We start from the raw sequence: 17,080 nt of genomic DNA, 5'->3' as shown, positions 1-17,080 counted from the left end.
ATTAGGGTTACCCTTATTAGCTTTAGCCATGGTTAACACCAACACCACTAACCCAATGCAAGATATTGTTTCCAGGGAAAAAAAGAGATGTGGAGAGGAAGTGCATGCTCACAAGACTGGATTTAGATATATTTTTTTTCAACAGCCACAAGACACCAATATGTCCCCACCAACACAATCACTATGGAAAGCACCAGCAAGCATTTTGCCAATGTCTGCACAATAACATACCTGAAAGAAAAAGATATCCCTAGGAATTTTCCAGAAAGCACCATTTCAAATAAAAATGGGCACATAAGAGATACTGGGGGAAGCGATAAGAGCCGTTTGTGCCTTTATCTTTCAAAAACATTCATTTGAAAAGATCAATGTTTCCCACAAGCATAAGTTAGATTCACAAACAAATTAAGCCACACTGTATATATCATGCCATTTTCAGTTATCTAACATCAAGTTGAATGACACTGACAGGCAACGGCAAAGTGTTCTATTGTTACTACTCAATGGGATTTCCCTCCCATTAATTTCACTCAGCTTGCCTTTTTTGCTTGTTGGTTTGCTTGTGGTAAAACCAAAATATGGGAAAGGTGGTACCTTACTGGACCAGTATTATGAGTTCAGTAGTGAATACTAAGAAAAAGAACCTGCTTTTGTTCCTGGTCCTGTGTTTCTTTACTAAGCTACAACAATGGAAAGCATCTCTCTCCAAAATGGTAGGTCCACCCTGCTAGAGGGTAGGCCCTCCAAGAAGCTAGTTCCTTTTACTGCTTCCTGAAGGTGCACCTCCTTGCCACACACTTTGGATTTGTGTAAATCATGCAAAACTGCTGAGCCACTTTAGTAGTGCTGAACATATTTCCATCAGCACAAGTTGGTCCTTTACTTCTATTTTGCAGAAAAGGATAAACAAGTTTTATAGAGCAAGATTTCAGCCAAAGGGACCTGCCAGTTTTTCAAGTCTACTAAATTATAGTTTATTGTTCACCCTCCAAATGCCATTTCCTTGAATTTCACCCTGAGCATCATTGCAAAAGCATCTGTTAAATTCTGCAGTTGCTTTAGTCTTCTGAGATAAAAATTCAAAAAGGAAAAGGATCTCAGACTTTACAGCATTTCCAACCAATAATGTAAGAAAATTTTCTGGATACTTTCCCCTTTTCATATAATATGTATGAAGACAACGTATGTCTCAACTGAGAAACAGAGGGGAAAATCTGCTTGTAAGACTGCTTTGTCCCACCAAGAGCCATAATTCATTTCAAACAGAAATAGGAGAGAGAGGAAAGGAATGAAAAATAAATCTGTGCAATGAGTCCTCTAACAGTTGTTATAAAATGAGTAGGCAGACATACAAAACAGAATTTATTTGGGAAGGGAATGTGCTCTAACCATTTCCCTTCTATTAGTTTTCTGAAAAGCTGCAGTCCAGTATAGCCAGCCGTTATCCCAGCATTTGAAGCAGGGATGGTTAAATGTGGCACTCCAGATGTTGTTGGCTTACAACTCCCATTATCCCCAGCCAGCATAGTCAATGGCAAGGAATGATGAAAGCTGAAGGAATGAAGAAAGATGTTAGTAAACATCTGGGTGAAGGCAGTTACCCAGTCCTGATCGAAAGAGTAAAAAATTATTTCAGTGTTCCAGACCACAGATTATATTTCAAGATGAGTTTTCAGAGGTTAACACAGGGGACAGCAATAGGAAATAACTGGTTAGTAACGACAGAATCCACACCACAGAGTCCAGAGCCAACTGTTGCAATGCATTGGTTGAGATGTTTAACATTCCACCTTTTGTCTTCACCCACAGAAATGCCTGTGGGATAAAAGTGCCAAAAAGGAAAAGGGAAAAAAAGTAGACTCAAACATTACACAAAACAACACGATTCTTTCCTTTGTGGTTTTTAATCCAAATTAATCTGGAAAAGGGACAGAGCAGGGGGGGGGGGGGGGGGGGGTTTGGAAAGTATAGGGTTCCCAGCTCTCCTTTACCATCCTAGGCCCAGGGAATGCAAAAACACTTTAAAGGGGTTAAAACAGTTTCTCCTTCCTTACGTTGTGTTTAAAAAAGAAAAGAAAAATGGTGCACAAGTAAGAATGAAGGAATGCCACACAATATGTTTTGTGAGCTTCAAACAAGGACCCCCCCAAAAAAAAAATAACCAAAAGCTAATTGTCCTCTATACCTGGGGTCAACTTGGGCTGCTGTGTATTTATTTTTTATTTCATTTCACAGGACAAGGAGGTCAAAGAGCAACATTTTAAAAAATGGAAGAACATGTGAAGTGAAAATGCAAGCAAAGCAACAGTTATTCATCAGCAAAACAATAGATGTTCCAAATGTAGCTAAAATATATCTGCTTTATGCCAGCCCAGCATCCTTGTAAAAATAAATTTAAAAAGAAAAAAATCCTGAAAATTTGCCAGTATTTACACCCATACAAATTATTTAGATTTTTGGGTTTTGTTTTTTTTTTAGTATCATGTAAATGTGTTCTACTTTAAAGCCCTAAATGGCTTGGGCCTGAGTTACTTGAGAGAATGCCTCTCCCTACACAATCCACCCCGCACCCTCAGAATATCTGGGAAGAAATCACTAGACTACATAAATACCAGATTAGTGACCACATCCCACAGAGCATTTTCCGCCATGGCCCCCAAGCTGTGGAATGATCTGCCGGAAGAGATCCGTCTTATTACCACCCTGGATGCTTTTAAAAAGCACTGAAGACGGATCTCTTCCAGCAAGCCTATCCACCTAACCTGCTGTAATATATTTTACCCAGTCAGCATTGCATGCTTTTATGGAGAGCTGACCAACTGTACAGCATTATATTGTATTGATAGTGATGTATTTTATGCCATGTATTTGACATGTTTTATTGTTGTAATTTGCTGATTGCTGTAATCCCGCCTCGATCCATAGGGAGAGGCGGGAAATAGAAATTATTATTATTATTATCATTATTACTTTGAAAGGAAAAAAACAGCTCTCAATCTCTGTCATGTAAAAATATCGCTTTCAAAGGAATGAGATTTAACGGAGTGGCATGGGCAGTTATATCTCATATAGATATTACAGGGAAGAAGGGAAATAACAGCCGAGATGGAGGCAGAAGGAGCCACAATTGGCTGCTGCAATGTATATGCAATGTTTGTCTTCTTGCCAGAAAAATCACCAACTAAACCTGCAAACTGGTAGCTCTCTTAGAAGAAAAGGTCAATCCACTACTATGTGTTGAGTCCCTTCTGTGCGTCAAAGAACATGAGGACTTCCTGCATAGAACACAAAGAGAATTGATCCTACAGAACCAAAAGGAAGATAATGGCAAGTCACTGTCAGGAGAAGATCATACAGAAGGGATTCAAAACCTCTAACAACTAAGCAATCACTTTACATCTTGATAAGAATGGCAGCAGTGAAGATGCTCAAAGAAGGAACCAGCAACAAGGGATACTGCATGCCAAGGAAGGAGTCAATGTAAACATCAGTCACAACAAGAAGAAAAGAAAGGTGCTGGTGGTTGGGGATTCATTGCTCGGGGTATAGAGGCACCTGTGTGCCAACCTGACAAGATGAATCGGGAAATGTGTTGTCTGGCACACATATCCAGGACATCACGGACAACTTGCCAAAACCTGCCAAGAACATAGATCAGTACCCCTTTCTCCTTATTCATCTGGTACCAATGACACTGCTAAGAACATCTTGGATCAAATTACCTCTGACTATGAAGCTTTGTGCAAGAAGCTGAAGGGGTTTGAGGCACAGGTAGTATTCTTTACTATAAAGGATTATACAGGGAAAGGAAGATACTAAAAGTGAGTGTATGTAGATGGTGTAAACAAGAGAGGTCTGACTTTTGACACAAAGGATTACTGGCTACAAATGGGCTGCACCCCTCAAAGACTGGGAAAAATGTCTTTGGTAGTAGCATGGCAAGTCTGATCAAGAGGGCTTTAAACTAAATCATTGGTAGGAAAACATACTATAGCTCAAACATCAGCTCAAAAGCAAGTTCTAAATACAAGGTGAATTCTAAAGAAGAAGCTTAGGGAGAGAATACAATCCACAGAAAAACTGACAGTAAATTAATAGAATTAATTTAATTAAACAAAGTAAATTAAACAAAGCTTCAAATGTCTATACACCAACATACAGAGTTTGAGAAACATGCAACATGGGCTTGAAGTCCTAGTGCAGGAGGATAAGTATGACTTTTAGACATACAGTAATAGAGACTTGGTAGGATGACTCCCATGATTAGAATATTACAACTGAATGGTATAACCCATTCAAAAGGAACAGATGTGGAAGAAAAGGAGGGGGAGTAGCATTATAGGTCAAAGACAAATTAAGTTGTACAGAAATCCATGAGAGTAATCGGAGTAGACCAATTGATAGTATTTGCATAAAAATACATGGATGCAGAAATAAAAACAACATTGTGACAGGGAAGTACAATGACATCAAAAATCTACAAAACAGTTATAATTTTCTTGGACCAACCAAATAAAAATTGCAAGCTTTCAAAGCTCCACTGGCTTCTTCATCAGGCAAAGGTGTTAAAAATCATACAGGAGGGAAAAATATGAGGATGTGATGTTGAAGGTTTTCACAGCCAGCATCCATATTTATTTTGTGGAAAAATTTATTCCTGAGATTTCGCCTTCGTGACCCTTAGTTGGGAAAAAGTAATTTACATGTTAATTTGTAGATTGGTCTGTTGATGAATGGCAAGGTCTCAGGATGGGAGGATATGCGAGGAGGATTTGTGTCTATTTAATTAGTGATCCACTCTCTGCTGGGAAATTACATGTGAAAAGAATCTTGGGAGCATTGTTGACCATGAGTTGAACATGGGCCAGCAGCATCTTGCTGCAGCAAAGAAGGCAAATGCTTTTTTAGCTTGCATTAACAGAAGTCTAGTTTCCAAGTCAAAGGAAGTAACACTCCCACCACGTTCTGCGCTGGTAAGGCCTCATCTGGAGTACTATGTTCAGTTCTAGGCACTTCATTTTAAGAAGAATATAGACAAGTTGGAGCAGGTTTAGAAAAGGGCAAGAAGGATGATGGGAGGCACAGAGAACAAAACATATGAGAAAGGTTGAAGGAGCTGGGCATGTTCAGCTTGATGAAGAGAAGACTGCAGGGTAATGTGACTGCACTCTTTAAATACCTCAAGGGCTGTCAAACAAAGAGGGAGGAACCATGCCCCATGGTTTGAAGTTAAAGGAAGGAAATTTCTGATTTAACATTAGAAGAAACCTCTTGACAATAAGAGCCATTTAGCAAGAAAACCAATTGCCTAGAGAACTGATGGAGTCTCCTTCTATGAATGTCTTCAAAATGAGACTGGACAGCTACCTACTGGGGATGCTCTAGCTGGAGATCCCATGTTGAGCATGGGGTTGGACGTCATGGCACACGAGGTCCCTTTCATCTCTCTTTTCTATGATTCTATGAATTTATTTGACGTGTGACTCTTTGTGTGAATTCAAAAGCCATACAGGAATTTTATGCAGCTGCACAGATTATTAAACAAGCCTCAACAGACAAGCAGTTCTCCATCTTGTAAATGGAGATTCTAAAGTTTCTATACTTTCTCGTGCCAAAGTAAACTTCCTAAGAAAATAATCCAGTTAGTTTTTTCCCTCTGAAAATCTCCATTTATTATCCATGGTGGTATATTTCTATTTCTTTTGGGGTTCCAGTCATTTAGAAAACAATTGGGTATTTTATGGAGAACTTTCTCCCCAGCCTAGTCTGTATACAACATATTGCATTTCAAAGGCGAGCCTACAAGCCAATATTGTGGTGTACAGGGTTTTCCTCATTCGAGTCATGGAGAAGCACAAGCCAAAGTGCAGCTGTAGTTCAGCCACTCAGCTTTGCCACTACCATTTCCTGCTATTATTTCTGACTCCTTTTTCACACACCCTCTGAAATAAATGTCTAAATTCCCATCGGAATAGAGTAAGGAACTTCAGTAATGCTGCAAATGCCACTCTACCCAGAAGATAAGCTTAAAACAAGTAATTCTTTTTCTCACAGAGTGACACTATTCAGACAGGAAGGAAATGGGAGTGGGGGGAGAAAACCGCCTTACAGAAAGGCTGTGTCGTGGCTTCAAAGCATCAGCATTTGGCCTTAAATAATATCTGAAACCTCATATCACATCTAGATGGTTGGTCTCAAAAATAAAACATCCCCTGAAATTGTATACAACAGGTAACAAACAAGTTGACATATTTGCTTGAGGCTGCAAGCTACCACTACTGCCTAAAAGCAAACTTCCTACTTAGCCAAAACGTGCTGATCCAGTGATGGAGAAACTGTAAATCAGTATATAAAGACATTGCGGAATATTTGAATATGGTTGGTGTGACAATAAATGGGGTTCAAGAAGCAGGTGATAGGAAAGAAGAAGCCCAAGGATGGAACCCAAGAAAGTGATGGATGGGAAGAGACAGGAAGACAAGAAAAAAAAAAAACTCAAGAGGACAGAATATAAGATCTATCCAAAGAGACTGACTAAGGCTACATCTGCACTGCAGAAATAATCCGGTCGGACACCACTTTAACTGCTATGGCTCAATGCTATGGAATTTTGGGGGTTGTAGTTTTGTGAGACATTTAGCCTTCTCTGTCAGAGAGCTCTGATGCCACAGTAAACTTCAGTTCCCAGAAATCCACAGCACTGAGCCATGGGAGTCAAAGTGGTGTAAACCAGATTATTTCTGCAGTGTAGATGATGCCTGAGTTGCCATGATGTCATAGAATGTTCACAAACTGAAATCTCACACAGGGCCTATGAACAGAGACCAGTTCGTACTCAAGGAGGACAATTGTAAAGCTTAAATATAAATTTATGATATGGATAAAGTGTCAATTGCAATAGGAGGAGAATCTTCTGAGACACATATACAAATGTCAGAGGGTGGAGGAGGGGGAACAGTCGGGTTGGGGTCTCGCCCTGAACGAAGACGCTCTGGAGGACCCAGAAGGAGCCTTGAACCAGGAAGAAGCACCGGACGGCGGTGAAGCAGCTGCGCCCAGGGCATGAGCAGAGGGAGGGGCGGGGTCCCAGGATAGAAAAGGAGAGGTAGCAGAGGAGAAGGAGGAGGAGGAGAGAGGAGCGTCGGGACTTGTGTGGCGGCCGGAGGATACAGGATACGAGGGCGAGATAGAGGCTAGGGTGAGTGAGGCTTTAGCCGCAGAGATTAACCGGCTACACTTTAGAGGCCCAAGGTTTGGCCCAGGAAGGCGGTCGGAGGGGCGCCTCCCGCCTGAAAGGTGGTGGCCTACACACCCCACTGGGAACGACCCTGAGCCTTACCAAGCCCGGCCGGTGTTACACCCTGGTCCCCGGTTACTGTGGGATATTCGAGGAAGGTGCTGGCCTATAGGAAGGAGAACCCCTCCCAGCCCACGACAAGACGCCCGAACCGTCTGCGAGGACGTTGAATCCGAGGAGATTTAAGCCACGTGGGCTTACCCCGGACTCTGAGTTTGTTTGGAGGACTTTCAGTTTCAAGTTTGCAAGGCTCGGTGGAAAGAACCAGCCAACGTTTTGCTGTTCATTTGTTTCTCTGTTATTAAAGTTACTTGCAGCATACTTTTGTCTTGGATTGTGGATTATGGAACCCATGGGACCACCTCCTCCCCCTCCAGAAGGGACTCGGGGCCCGGCAACAACAAAGTTGACAAGCTTTAATAGATTGTTGTGAGAAATCTTGGAATTATATAAATTAAGGAGGAAAAGAGAAAAGAAGCAGAAAAAGAAAAGGAGAGAATGAGAGAAAGAAAAATATAAAAGAGTTTTTTTTGGGTTTTTTTGTAACAAAACATAAATTTAGAAGAAATTTATCCCTTGAGGAATGATAATAAACTTAGGGTTTTTCTGAGAAACATTTAATGTATAGAATAGAAAGAAGTAGATTTGAAGAACAAGTACTATGCACAATATTTAGAGAAATCAACTGGAAGACTGTTATGATTTGATAATTGATAGACAGCCTGGCGTTAATTTGAATGAGGGGTGGGGGGTTTCTTGGGTTATCCCCCCCCTTTTTTTAAAGGAAATGTATAATTTCATATTGTAAACTTTGTTATTTTATATTTTAAAAAAATAAAAATTATTTAAAAAAAATAAAGTTTAAATAGCCTCTTTTTTCCATAGGCCTTATTTAACTTTTCGTTCTATGAAAGTCCTGTAACATCATTTGTTTTGTTTTAATTCACACAAGCAAAAAGTTAAATACTGACAGACAAGATAATAACTACGGTAGATGAGCTGGCCCAATGTTTTAAAACAGGTAAGCTTGGCCCATCCAGGTCTGCTCTGAATTCCACCCCAAGCCACATAAATATGTTTTAGCAGATCTTTGAAATGATCTTTGGGACCAGAATTTTCTTTTGGTGAAAACTAAGCAAAATTAAATGAAGGAAGCTATATGTACTGTCAAAGAACAGCATAAAGAAACATAATATTTCTGCAGGCTTCTATTTGTTTTCAAGTGCATTAATTATTTCCATTACATCCTCCTTCTGGGGGCTGAACAGGAGAGAAAAATCCAACTTTTGTATAATCTTGAAACTCATAGTATATTTGATTAAGGATTTTACAGATGTGTGCACTTAATATTCTAGTAATAGATTTCTCCATATGCTCTATAAACATTCCCCAGTATTCAAAGCTGTTGTTTCTTGAGGGTTTTTTCTTCTGGCATTGCTAATATAAAAAATATCAAATTGTGTATCAATTCTCCCCTTCACACACCTGTCCACATGCTGCCCTGAATCGCTTTTCACTGTTTAATATTTATTAGTAACCATGCATGATCAAGAAGGAATGGCCAATTATTCATGATGGACCTGGTTACTGACCACAGATTCATATTTTTCCAGGATGTTTTCAGAGCTCTTCCAAAGCGGACCTCCAGATTTCAGCAATTTCAGAGCTGAGAAAATCAACCCACATTTGGGGCTGAAAAAATATTGACTTTCCATGGTCCATTTCCATTTCCACACAACACAGTGAGTCATGCATATTTCTTTCCAGTACTTTCACACCAGTGATTATATATTGCTACGTCATGCCAACTGTAGATTATATAATAAACAAGATCTTCTGCTAGATAAAGAAAGAAATGTCCCACAGGTGTATAAGACAGCTAAGCTAGAGAGAGAGAGACAGCTGTTAATACATGGTTTGTTATCTCCCCAGGCATACAACATACGATTGCAGGAGCAGAGAAAATTATGCACTTATGATTCATACTCAGTTAATATTCTTAATACATCAATAGCAGCCGAAAAGCTCAATTTAGTTAGTACAGAATCAGCCACCCAGATTCTATATTCTCACAATTACAATGTCAAAAACCTTGACCCCAAACATGGCACAGTGATGGAAAACTTGATATGTTTAGAAAACTGATTTTCTGCAAAGCTGTAGGGGAAAACAACTGAATCTAGAGGAAGTAAGGAGATGAACCTTTGTCCTCCACAGCCGGTGTTCACCTAGTTACATTTCTCCAACAGGGCTTCAAGTGGGAAAATAAATACAGGTAGAAGAGATGTGGTTGGCTGGCAGTGGCTGAGGCTGTAGAATTCAGGGCAAAACAAGGTGGCAGAGAGAAGAATCAACACAATTTTCCTGATAGGATCCCAGAATTTTAAACCGAGTCATGTGACATCATGTCCACTCAAAGTTTTAGTAATTTATGAATTTATAAGGCCAGATGTGCTTCCCCATGGCCATTCCCTTATGTTTAATTTATTTTCCTGAAACTGCATCATCTGCTCCAAGTATAGACATTCCCTGCTTTTTGAAGGTTCTTTTTTCGACTATATGCTCTTTCAACCCTTTTCGATTATAACCAGAACCCATACATTGGGTCCACTCTTTCCACCTATTTTATTATGTTTCCATTACCTTCCATACACTTCTGTGGCTATGTGCTATTTTTTCTCTCAATTCAGAGACAATGCCATCTTTTTGTTCAGTTTGTTTTGTTCAGTATAGGAGTTGTTTGCAATCCTCCTCTTAGAAATTGTGCGCAGTGTGTCTGTGCTTATAATACATACTTACACATGCGTTTATTATATTCGTAATAGCATTTGAGTGTAGTGATACATATAAAAATCAAAATATTGGAAGATAGGCTTTTGTTCATGTTAATGTACTTTTGCATATATATGGGGGGGTGATTTAACTTTTTCATGCTTTCACAAGTGATATATAATGAGTTATTTACATTTTTCGGCAGCCAAAATGCCTTTGCGTGCTAAAAAAAGTCTGGGTTCTGCATTTTGACAATTTCCCGTTTTTGATAGTGCTTTGGTCCCTAGTGTGTTGAATAAGTGGGAGCTGCCTGCAGAGCTCTTGTTTCGCAGTAAACTATTATCAACACTTGATTAAACCATGAACTGCATCTGTAACTCTCTTTTCCATAAACCTACTCAAACATTCTCTGCTTCATGAATATAATTAACACTTGAAGGGGGAAATGAAGACCATGTCCACTGGTACCACCTCCAATGTTATTGCATCCCCAACATCCCTGGTGGTATTAAGACGAAAGGCCAATATCTGCTTGCCTTCCACCCTACCGTTCACATGTCTACTGTATCTATGAGGAATGAATGACTTAATAGGCTGTGGTTGATAATTTAACAAATATAATTCCATAACATTGATTCTAAGTCTTCTTTTACAGTGAATGAGCAATAATTGAAATGAATAACAGCTAAAAGTATTCAGTGAAAAGTTTAGTACATGAATATATGGGTAAGCTATATTCATTCTTAAATTTTAAAAACAGCTTTTAATTAAGGTTTTCTAGAAACCAAGGCATAATCTTTATTCCAAAGAAACACCTGGAATAGTTATTTATTTCTTTTTTTTTGGACCACAGGCTCATGATGACTGGGGGATTGTGGGAGCTATAGTCCAACCCCCCTCAATTTTTAAAATACCCCAATAGTAAAAAAAAACAAAAACCCTCCATTTTTAAAAAGAACCCTGGGAATTATATATTTAAATTGCATGATGGAAGATACATGTTAAAAGTGATCATCTGAATATTTTTATATTGTTATTATACTTTACTGCAGAAAGGAAAAAAAGAAAAGACCCTAATAGATATTAACAACCCAGAATCTGATGGTCAAAAGATACCCTTCTTGGAAATATTGCAGAAAAGTTTCTAAGACTGAACATCAACAAATACAATGACATGTCAGTCTACTTCTGCCACAACCTTCACATGCTGAAAATTTTAATGGATGTGAGATAAAGGGGGGGGGGGACAGTAAGTTTGATACATGGCCGTCTGTAATATATTTATAATTAGTCAATTACTATTTAAAATGTCATGTTAAAGCTAATAAAAGAAAAGATAAACTTTATATATCTTGCCTATTAATCTAACCTTTCCCTAGAATTCAAAGTGATAACGTGTTAGTTTGGAAAATCAGTGTGCAAAGGGATAATGTAGCACATTTGAGTCTAACTGAAAGAAAGAAGCTGGTAGTATGAACGTTCATAGACTTGTCTACGAAAGTTCAGACTACCAACTTTAATCTCAAAGGTGCTACAAGATCTCTTTGCACACTATTTTCCCTAGATAATTTAGTTCCTTTGCAGCTGAGCTGCTGGAATATTTCAAAATGCATACACTATGAAAGAATTACTTTACTTTGGAAAGCCATCAGGTTGAAAATTAAGGCGGGGTACAGACCGCCGCTTTGCGGCGGTCCGCCGCCGCCGCCATTTGCTCCGCGCGGGAGCCGCAGCAGCCAAACCGCGCGGTTCCCGCGCGGAGCAAAAAAGAAGCTCCATTTCGGAGCTTCTTTTTGCGGCGCCTCAATGACGTCGCGAGGCGCCTGGCGCGGACTTGCGATGTCATAGGCGCCGCGACACGTCTGGACGCTGTGCGTCCAGTACGTAAAGATGGCGGCGCCCATGTAGAAGGGGCGCCGCCATCTTGTACGTATACAATACGTACTAGGGTTAGGGGGGTGCGGAAGCACCGCCCCTTCCTAACCCTAGTACGTATTGTATATGTACTAAATGGCGGTGTGTATCCCGCCTAAGAATACAAAATAATTCTAGAAATTCCAGAATGTTACAGCAGAGCTTTTTAAAGCAAAAAACAGTAATTTTGAAACATTTGCTCAAAACAGTACTGATGTAGATAGGAGGAATATTCCAGAACCCCCCAACATGTTACACAGAAAAGCCTTCATTACACCCAAGTGTTTCTGTTAAACTAAAGAAAATAAGAGCACAATTTGTGTTCTTGCATCTTTCAGAGAAAAAGCCTGTATGTTACTTATTTACAAAAATATGAAGTAACTGTCATATTCCGTTTATTAGAGCACAGATTTTAATACACACATACACACTATCTTGCCTTAAAAATCTGTCTAAAAAAGCTCACGTCAATCTAAAATTGGACATGTGACAGCTCTAATTGGAATTTCTCCCAAGAGATATAGTAACTTCAATATGAATTTCACTTATGCTGCCCAGGTTTAATAATATTCACTCACATTGCCTTGTTGGAACAGATGTTAGGAACTCTACCACCACTCTTTATTAGGATGTAAACAACACACTTAAAACATCTCAGACAGACATACTCACCAGTCCTGCAATTGGAGTTGGCAATCTATTGATCTTTTTGACCAATCCAGGCTTTATAGAATTCAGCAACCTGTCACAAGAAAGGAATGAAGCATATGAATAATTAATCATGAGACCTGATTTGCAAATTGCTTATTCTTGGTAAAAGAGTACCAACCCTTAAGGCTATTGACTTGGAGCAAAAATTACATAAGCCAACAAACAACACCATTGTCTAACGAGATCAGTATCTCTAACTTTGTCAAGAGGGCCGTGAACTGGAAGCCTGAGGAATGTGCTGGTGCACAGATCCAGCCTGTGAACCACTATTCAGCTTTGGCCAAGGAAGCTCTGGCAACCAGCCACACCAAAAAGGAAACTTATTTACCCCAATCAGTTTGAGGAACTACACATTCATGCACACTTCAGCTGTTGGGTGCAATAAGATAATATATAGTACACAATGCATGATATATAACATATAATGCTCTTGTTACATAGTTATATAGATGTAAAAATATATATAAAACTATAAAACAATGTAATGAGAGAAAGAGAGAGTGTTCCATGTTTGATGTACCCCTCCACTAATAAATACCCTCAGGGTGGTTTGCAATCATAAAACCCCAAGACGGTCAATAAAATAGCAACCCACCAATGACAAAGATCTTTTATTACAGTCATAGACCATCATAAGAAGGGCAGGCTACAATCAATTAAAAACTCTTAAAGGCAACCCAACAATAATTTAGCCAACTTCCATATTAAAATATTAAGATTTTATTTTATTTAGAATATTTTTACCCTTCTCCTCAGCCACAAAGGCTCTCAGATTGTTAATCTGACAGTTAACTCACCTCAAATTTACAATCTGAAAAGACATGACACAAAGAGAGAAGGGAATAGTAGTGGGAAAAGGGATCAAGTCCACCAGGGAGCCCTGGTGATGCAATGCTTAAATGCGAGTACTGCAGTCACAACGTTGCAGGTTTGATCCTGAGGAGCTCCAAGGTTGACTCAGCCTTCCATCCTTTTGGAAGTTGGTAAAATGAGTACCCAGCTTGTTGGGAGCAATTGGCTTACATGTTGTATACTGCTTAGAGACGGTTTAGTTAAGTATGAAGCAGTATAGAAATGTAAATGCTATTGGTATACCAAGTCCAGCAGATACTGTTAGTTCTTATCTCTCTCCAAGGCCAGAGTGGTGGCAGTTGGAATGGATGGAGGGCCTTTCATCTGGCTGTGAACCTAGGCAAGGTGGAGCTGATCATGAAAAAACAACAAATTAAAGTTAAAATGTCTACTTGAAAAAGGAAGACCTTAGCTTGGCATCTAAATCTCTATAATGAGGCATATATCTAGGGAAGTAAGCCCACACAAGAGAGACTATTTCCTTGATAGCTGCCCAACGTATAATTATGGATGATGGCACCCAAAGAAGTTCCTTTTAGGACGACTTTAAGATTTGGACAGGAACATATGGGATAAGGTGCTTCTTCAGATAGACTGGTTGTAACTCATTTCAGACTTTAAAAATATATACCCATTTTTTAAAAACCAAGCCTCAAAACTGACTGCCAGCAAGCCAAATGGTGGAGTGCTGGAGTAATGTGTTCAAAGCATGCACTTGTAATCACTCTTATTGCTCTATTGTATACTAATTAAGTCTTCAGATTTCTGCACTAACTAAATTCTACAGTCTCCAAAGGTGCATATCTGGGCAAGAGGTTACCAGTGCATGGGTGACGGCAGCCAGACTGCGTGAGGAAAAGACAGACATTTAAGCAGCTTGTCTGAGTCATCTGCAACTTCTTTCTCTCTGAGCTGTGGCAAAGGTTATCCATGACAAACATACTATGTATTGTCCCAACAAATTCCTTACAAGGAAAGAGAAACTGTTAATTTACAGCTAGAATATTGGAAATGTCTGTTGTTGTAAGTATTGCTCCCGTAGGTACGAAGCTCATAATAGGCATTTCTCGCCTCTGAGGCCACTTGGGTCTCAAGTGATAGAGCTGAATCTGGATGTACCTCCAGATTAAGAACCTCCTCTTACTGGGGAAAGTGAAGTCTAATTGGCTAAACAAACCTGCTTTATTAATACAGTAGAACATCCCTCTTGTCTGGATTGAGTCACAGGTTATAGAATCTTATCTAGTCCACTACAGAACCAAAGTACTGGTTTAGGATAATCACGGCCTCAACACCATTTTATGGGGAGGAGAGGCATGAAGTGTCATCTTCCTATCAATGGCATTGCACCCTCTTCCATTACAAAACTTCTCCCAACTGTTACAGATGTTAAATTGATTCTTCATGAGAATGAAGATTCCCCCTCAATGCTACCTTCTAGAATTTATTTATTAAAATCTATTTATTAAAATATTTATATCCTCACCTATATTTAAAGATCCCAGGGTGAAGTACAATAAAATAAATTTAAACAATTTAAAATGTGAAAGAAAGTAATTTACAGTTTGCATTAAACTATCTAATACATTAAGACAAGTTAAAACAGAACCATGTATACATAAGACTAGAGAGCGTAGTATAGTATTTAAAGCATTGGACTATGACTCTAGCGTTCAGGATTTGATTCTCTGCTCAGCCATGGAAACCTTGGGTAAGTCACACATTCTGAGCACTAGAAAGCCCCATGATAGGTTCGACTTAGGGTGACCATAAGTCAGAAATACTTGAAGACATTCAACCACAACACATAAGGAATGGAGAAAAATCTCTACTCAGCAAAGGCTGTGTTTTAAATTGGTTCCAGAATGAAGCCATTGTCAGAGTGCACTGGGTTTCCAAGGAGAGACTATCCACAACTGGGATACCACAACAGGGTTGCTCATTTTTCATGCCTTTCCACAGTACACAGTTATATGCTGTGGTCTGGTTCCAAGATCCCCCGTGGATAACAAAATCTGTGGATGCTCAAGTCCCATTAAATATAATGGCATAGCAAAATGGTATCCCTTATAAAAATGGAAAATCAAGGTTTGATATTCGAAATTTATACTTTTTTTAACATTTTCAAACCGTGGATGCTTGAATCCGTGTATAAAAATCCGTGTATAAGAACGGCCGACTGTATGTTGGCCCCCACTGGAGGGAAATAAAGAAAGACCATTCCAACAAACCAAATGCTCCTCCAGTTATTGCTACTTAGAACTTTTAAGTATTGTCCACTTGCTCCCTTTGCCTTTGCTGTGTCTCACCATCAGCTCAACAGACTCTAGATTTACTAGGCTACAACTGAAAGGAACTGTAGAGTTGGTGATGGCTGAGAAATAAAATGACAAATGGAAACTATGAGGACAAAGAAACAAACTATATGGTAATTGTCTCCAAATAGCACAACATGTAGCACTAGGCTAGGTAGGATTATGTTCTCCTCTTATCATACAAAAATATCATACGTATGATGACTGATGTTGCTACAAATCACACTATCTTAATGAAAAGAATTCATCACATAGAGGCCATTTCTGGATTTCTAACAATAAGTATGAGAAAACTGGAATGTACAAAATATTGTTAGGCCAGGAAATCGGCTAGTAAAATGGACCCAAAAGAACGAGAAGGACGAAAAAGACAGGGCATGTCTCTGAAGATGTGGATGTAATATAATGGACATTGTTGGAAGATTCCAAAGCCAAAATCTCAGAGACAGACTGACTGTAAACTTAATATCCTTTTAAGCTAAATTCCTAGGATTAGAGAATCAAGGTTTAGCTTTGTCCAGGTCACAGATAAAGCCATTTAAAAATCCTGAGCCAGTGGTTCAATTGCTGAATTTTTCCATACAATCTTCCAGTTGAACATTGAGAAGACATTGAACCATTCCACATATTGGCCTGTTACAGACAGGCCAAAATAAAGCTGCTTCGAATCACTTTGGAGGTATGGTATTTCAATGATGCATGCATCCTAAGAGTCCAAAAGCCACACCAAAGCTGCACTCCAGTCCTTAGAACTGGCGTGTGGCTTTGGTGCGGCTTTTGGACTCTTAGGACGCATGCATCATTGAAATACCATACCTCCAAAGTGACTAGAAGCAGCTTTATTTTGGCCTGTCTGTAACAGGCCATTGGTTCCCTTATCTTTCAAACACTGAGTTCAGCTTCTTTCTCAAAGTCAATGACAGGGAGAAGGAGAAATATCAAGTAAAAATTAAAGTAATGGGCACCCTTACTTTTGAAACTGTAGAATTGCTAGATTAGACCTAAATTCATTTTATAGTCCCAACCAGTGTAGGCTCACTGAATCAGTTACTAAATAGCAAGCCAACACTTATGGTACTAGCAACTGGAATTAAATTGAAATTTCCACCGAGTCTTGACATCTGTCCCAATTCTAGTCCAGCTGAGCTGCACTGCAATGTAACTGTGATGGGAAGAAGATATGTATTAAGTCCTCTGCTAATTAGTACATTAGTTCTAA

The 17,080-nt window shown here is 39.2% G+C and overlaps 1 protein-coding gene across 5 annotated transcripts in view; it reads right to left on the bottom strand.

Annotated features, from left to right (window-relative positions):
- The window catches only part of LIMCH1 (LIM and calponin homology domains 1), a 258,524-nt gene that overhangs the window by 124,057 nt on the left and 117,387 nt on the right, over nt 1–17,080 (bottom strand). For all 5 annotated transcript variants that reach the window (XM_042468174.1, XM_042468171.1, XM_042468172.1 and 2 more), the window contains exon 3: nt 12,656–12,725. In XM_042468174.1, the coding sequence (XP_042324108.1) occupies nt 12,656–12,725 (70 nt within the window). The remainder of the gene's footprint in view (nt 1–12,655; nt 12,726–17,080) is intronic.

This window comes from Sceloporus undulatus, chromosome 5 (assembly GCF_019175285.1).
Source record: "Sceloporus undulatus isolate JIND9_A2432 ecotype Alabama chromosome 5, SceUnd_v1.1, whole genome shotgun sequence".
In the NCBI taxonomy this organism is placed as follows: domain Eukaryota; kingdom Metazoa; phylum Chordata; class Lepidosauria; order Squamata; family Phrynosomatidae; genus Sceloporus; species Sceloporus undulatus.
Note: the sequence above shows the minus strand (reverse complement) of the source record. Positions and strands in the feature narration are given on the sequence as shown.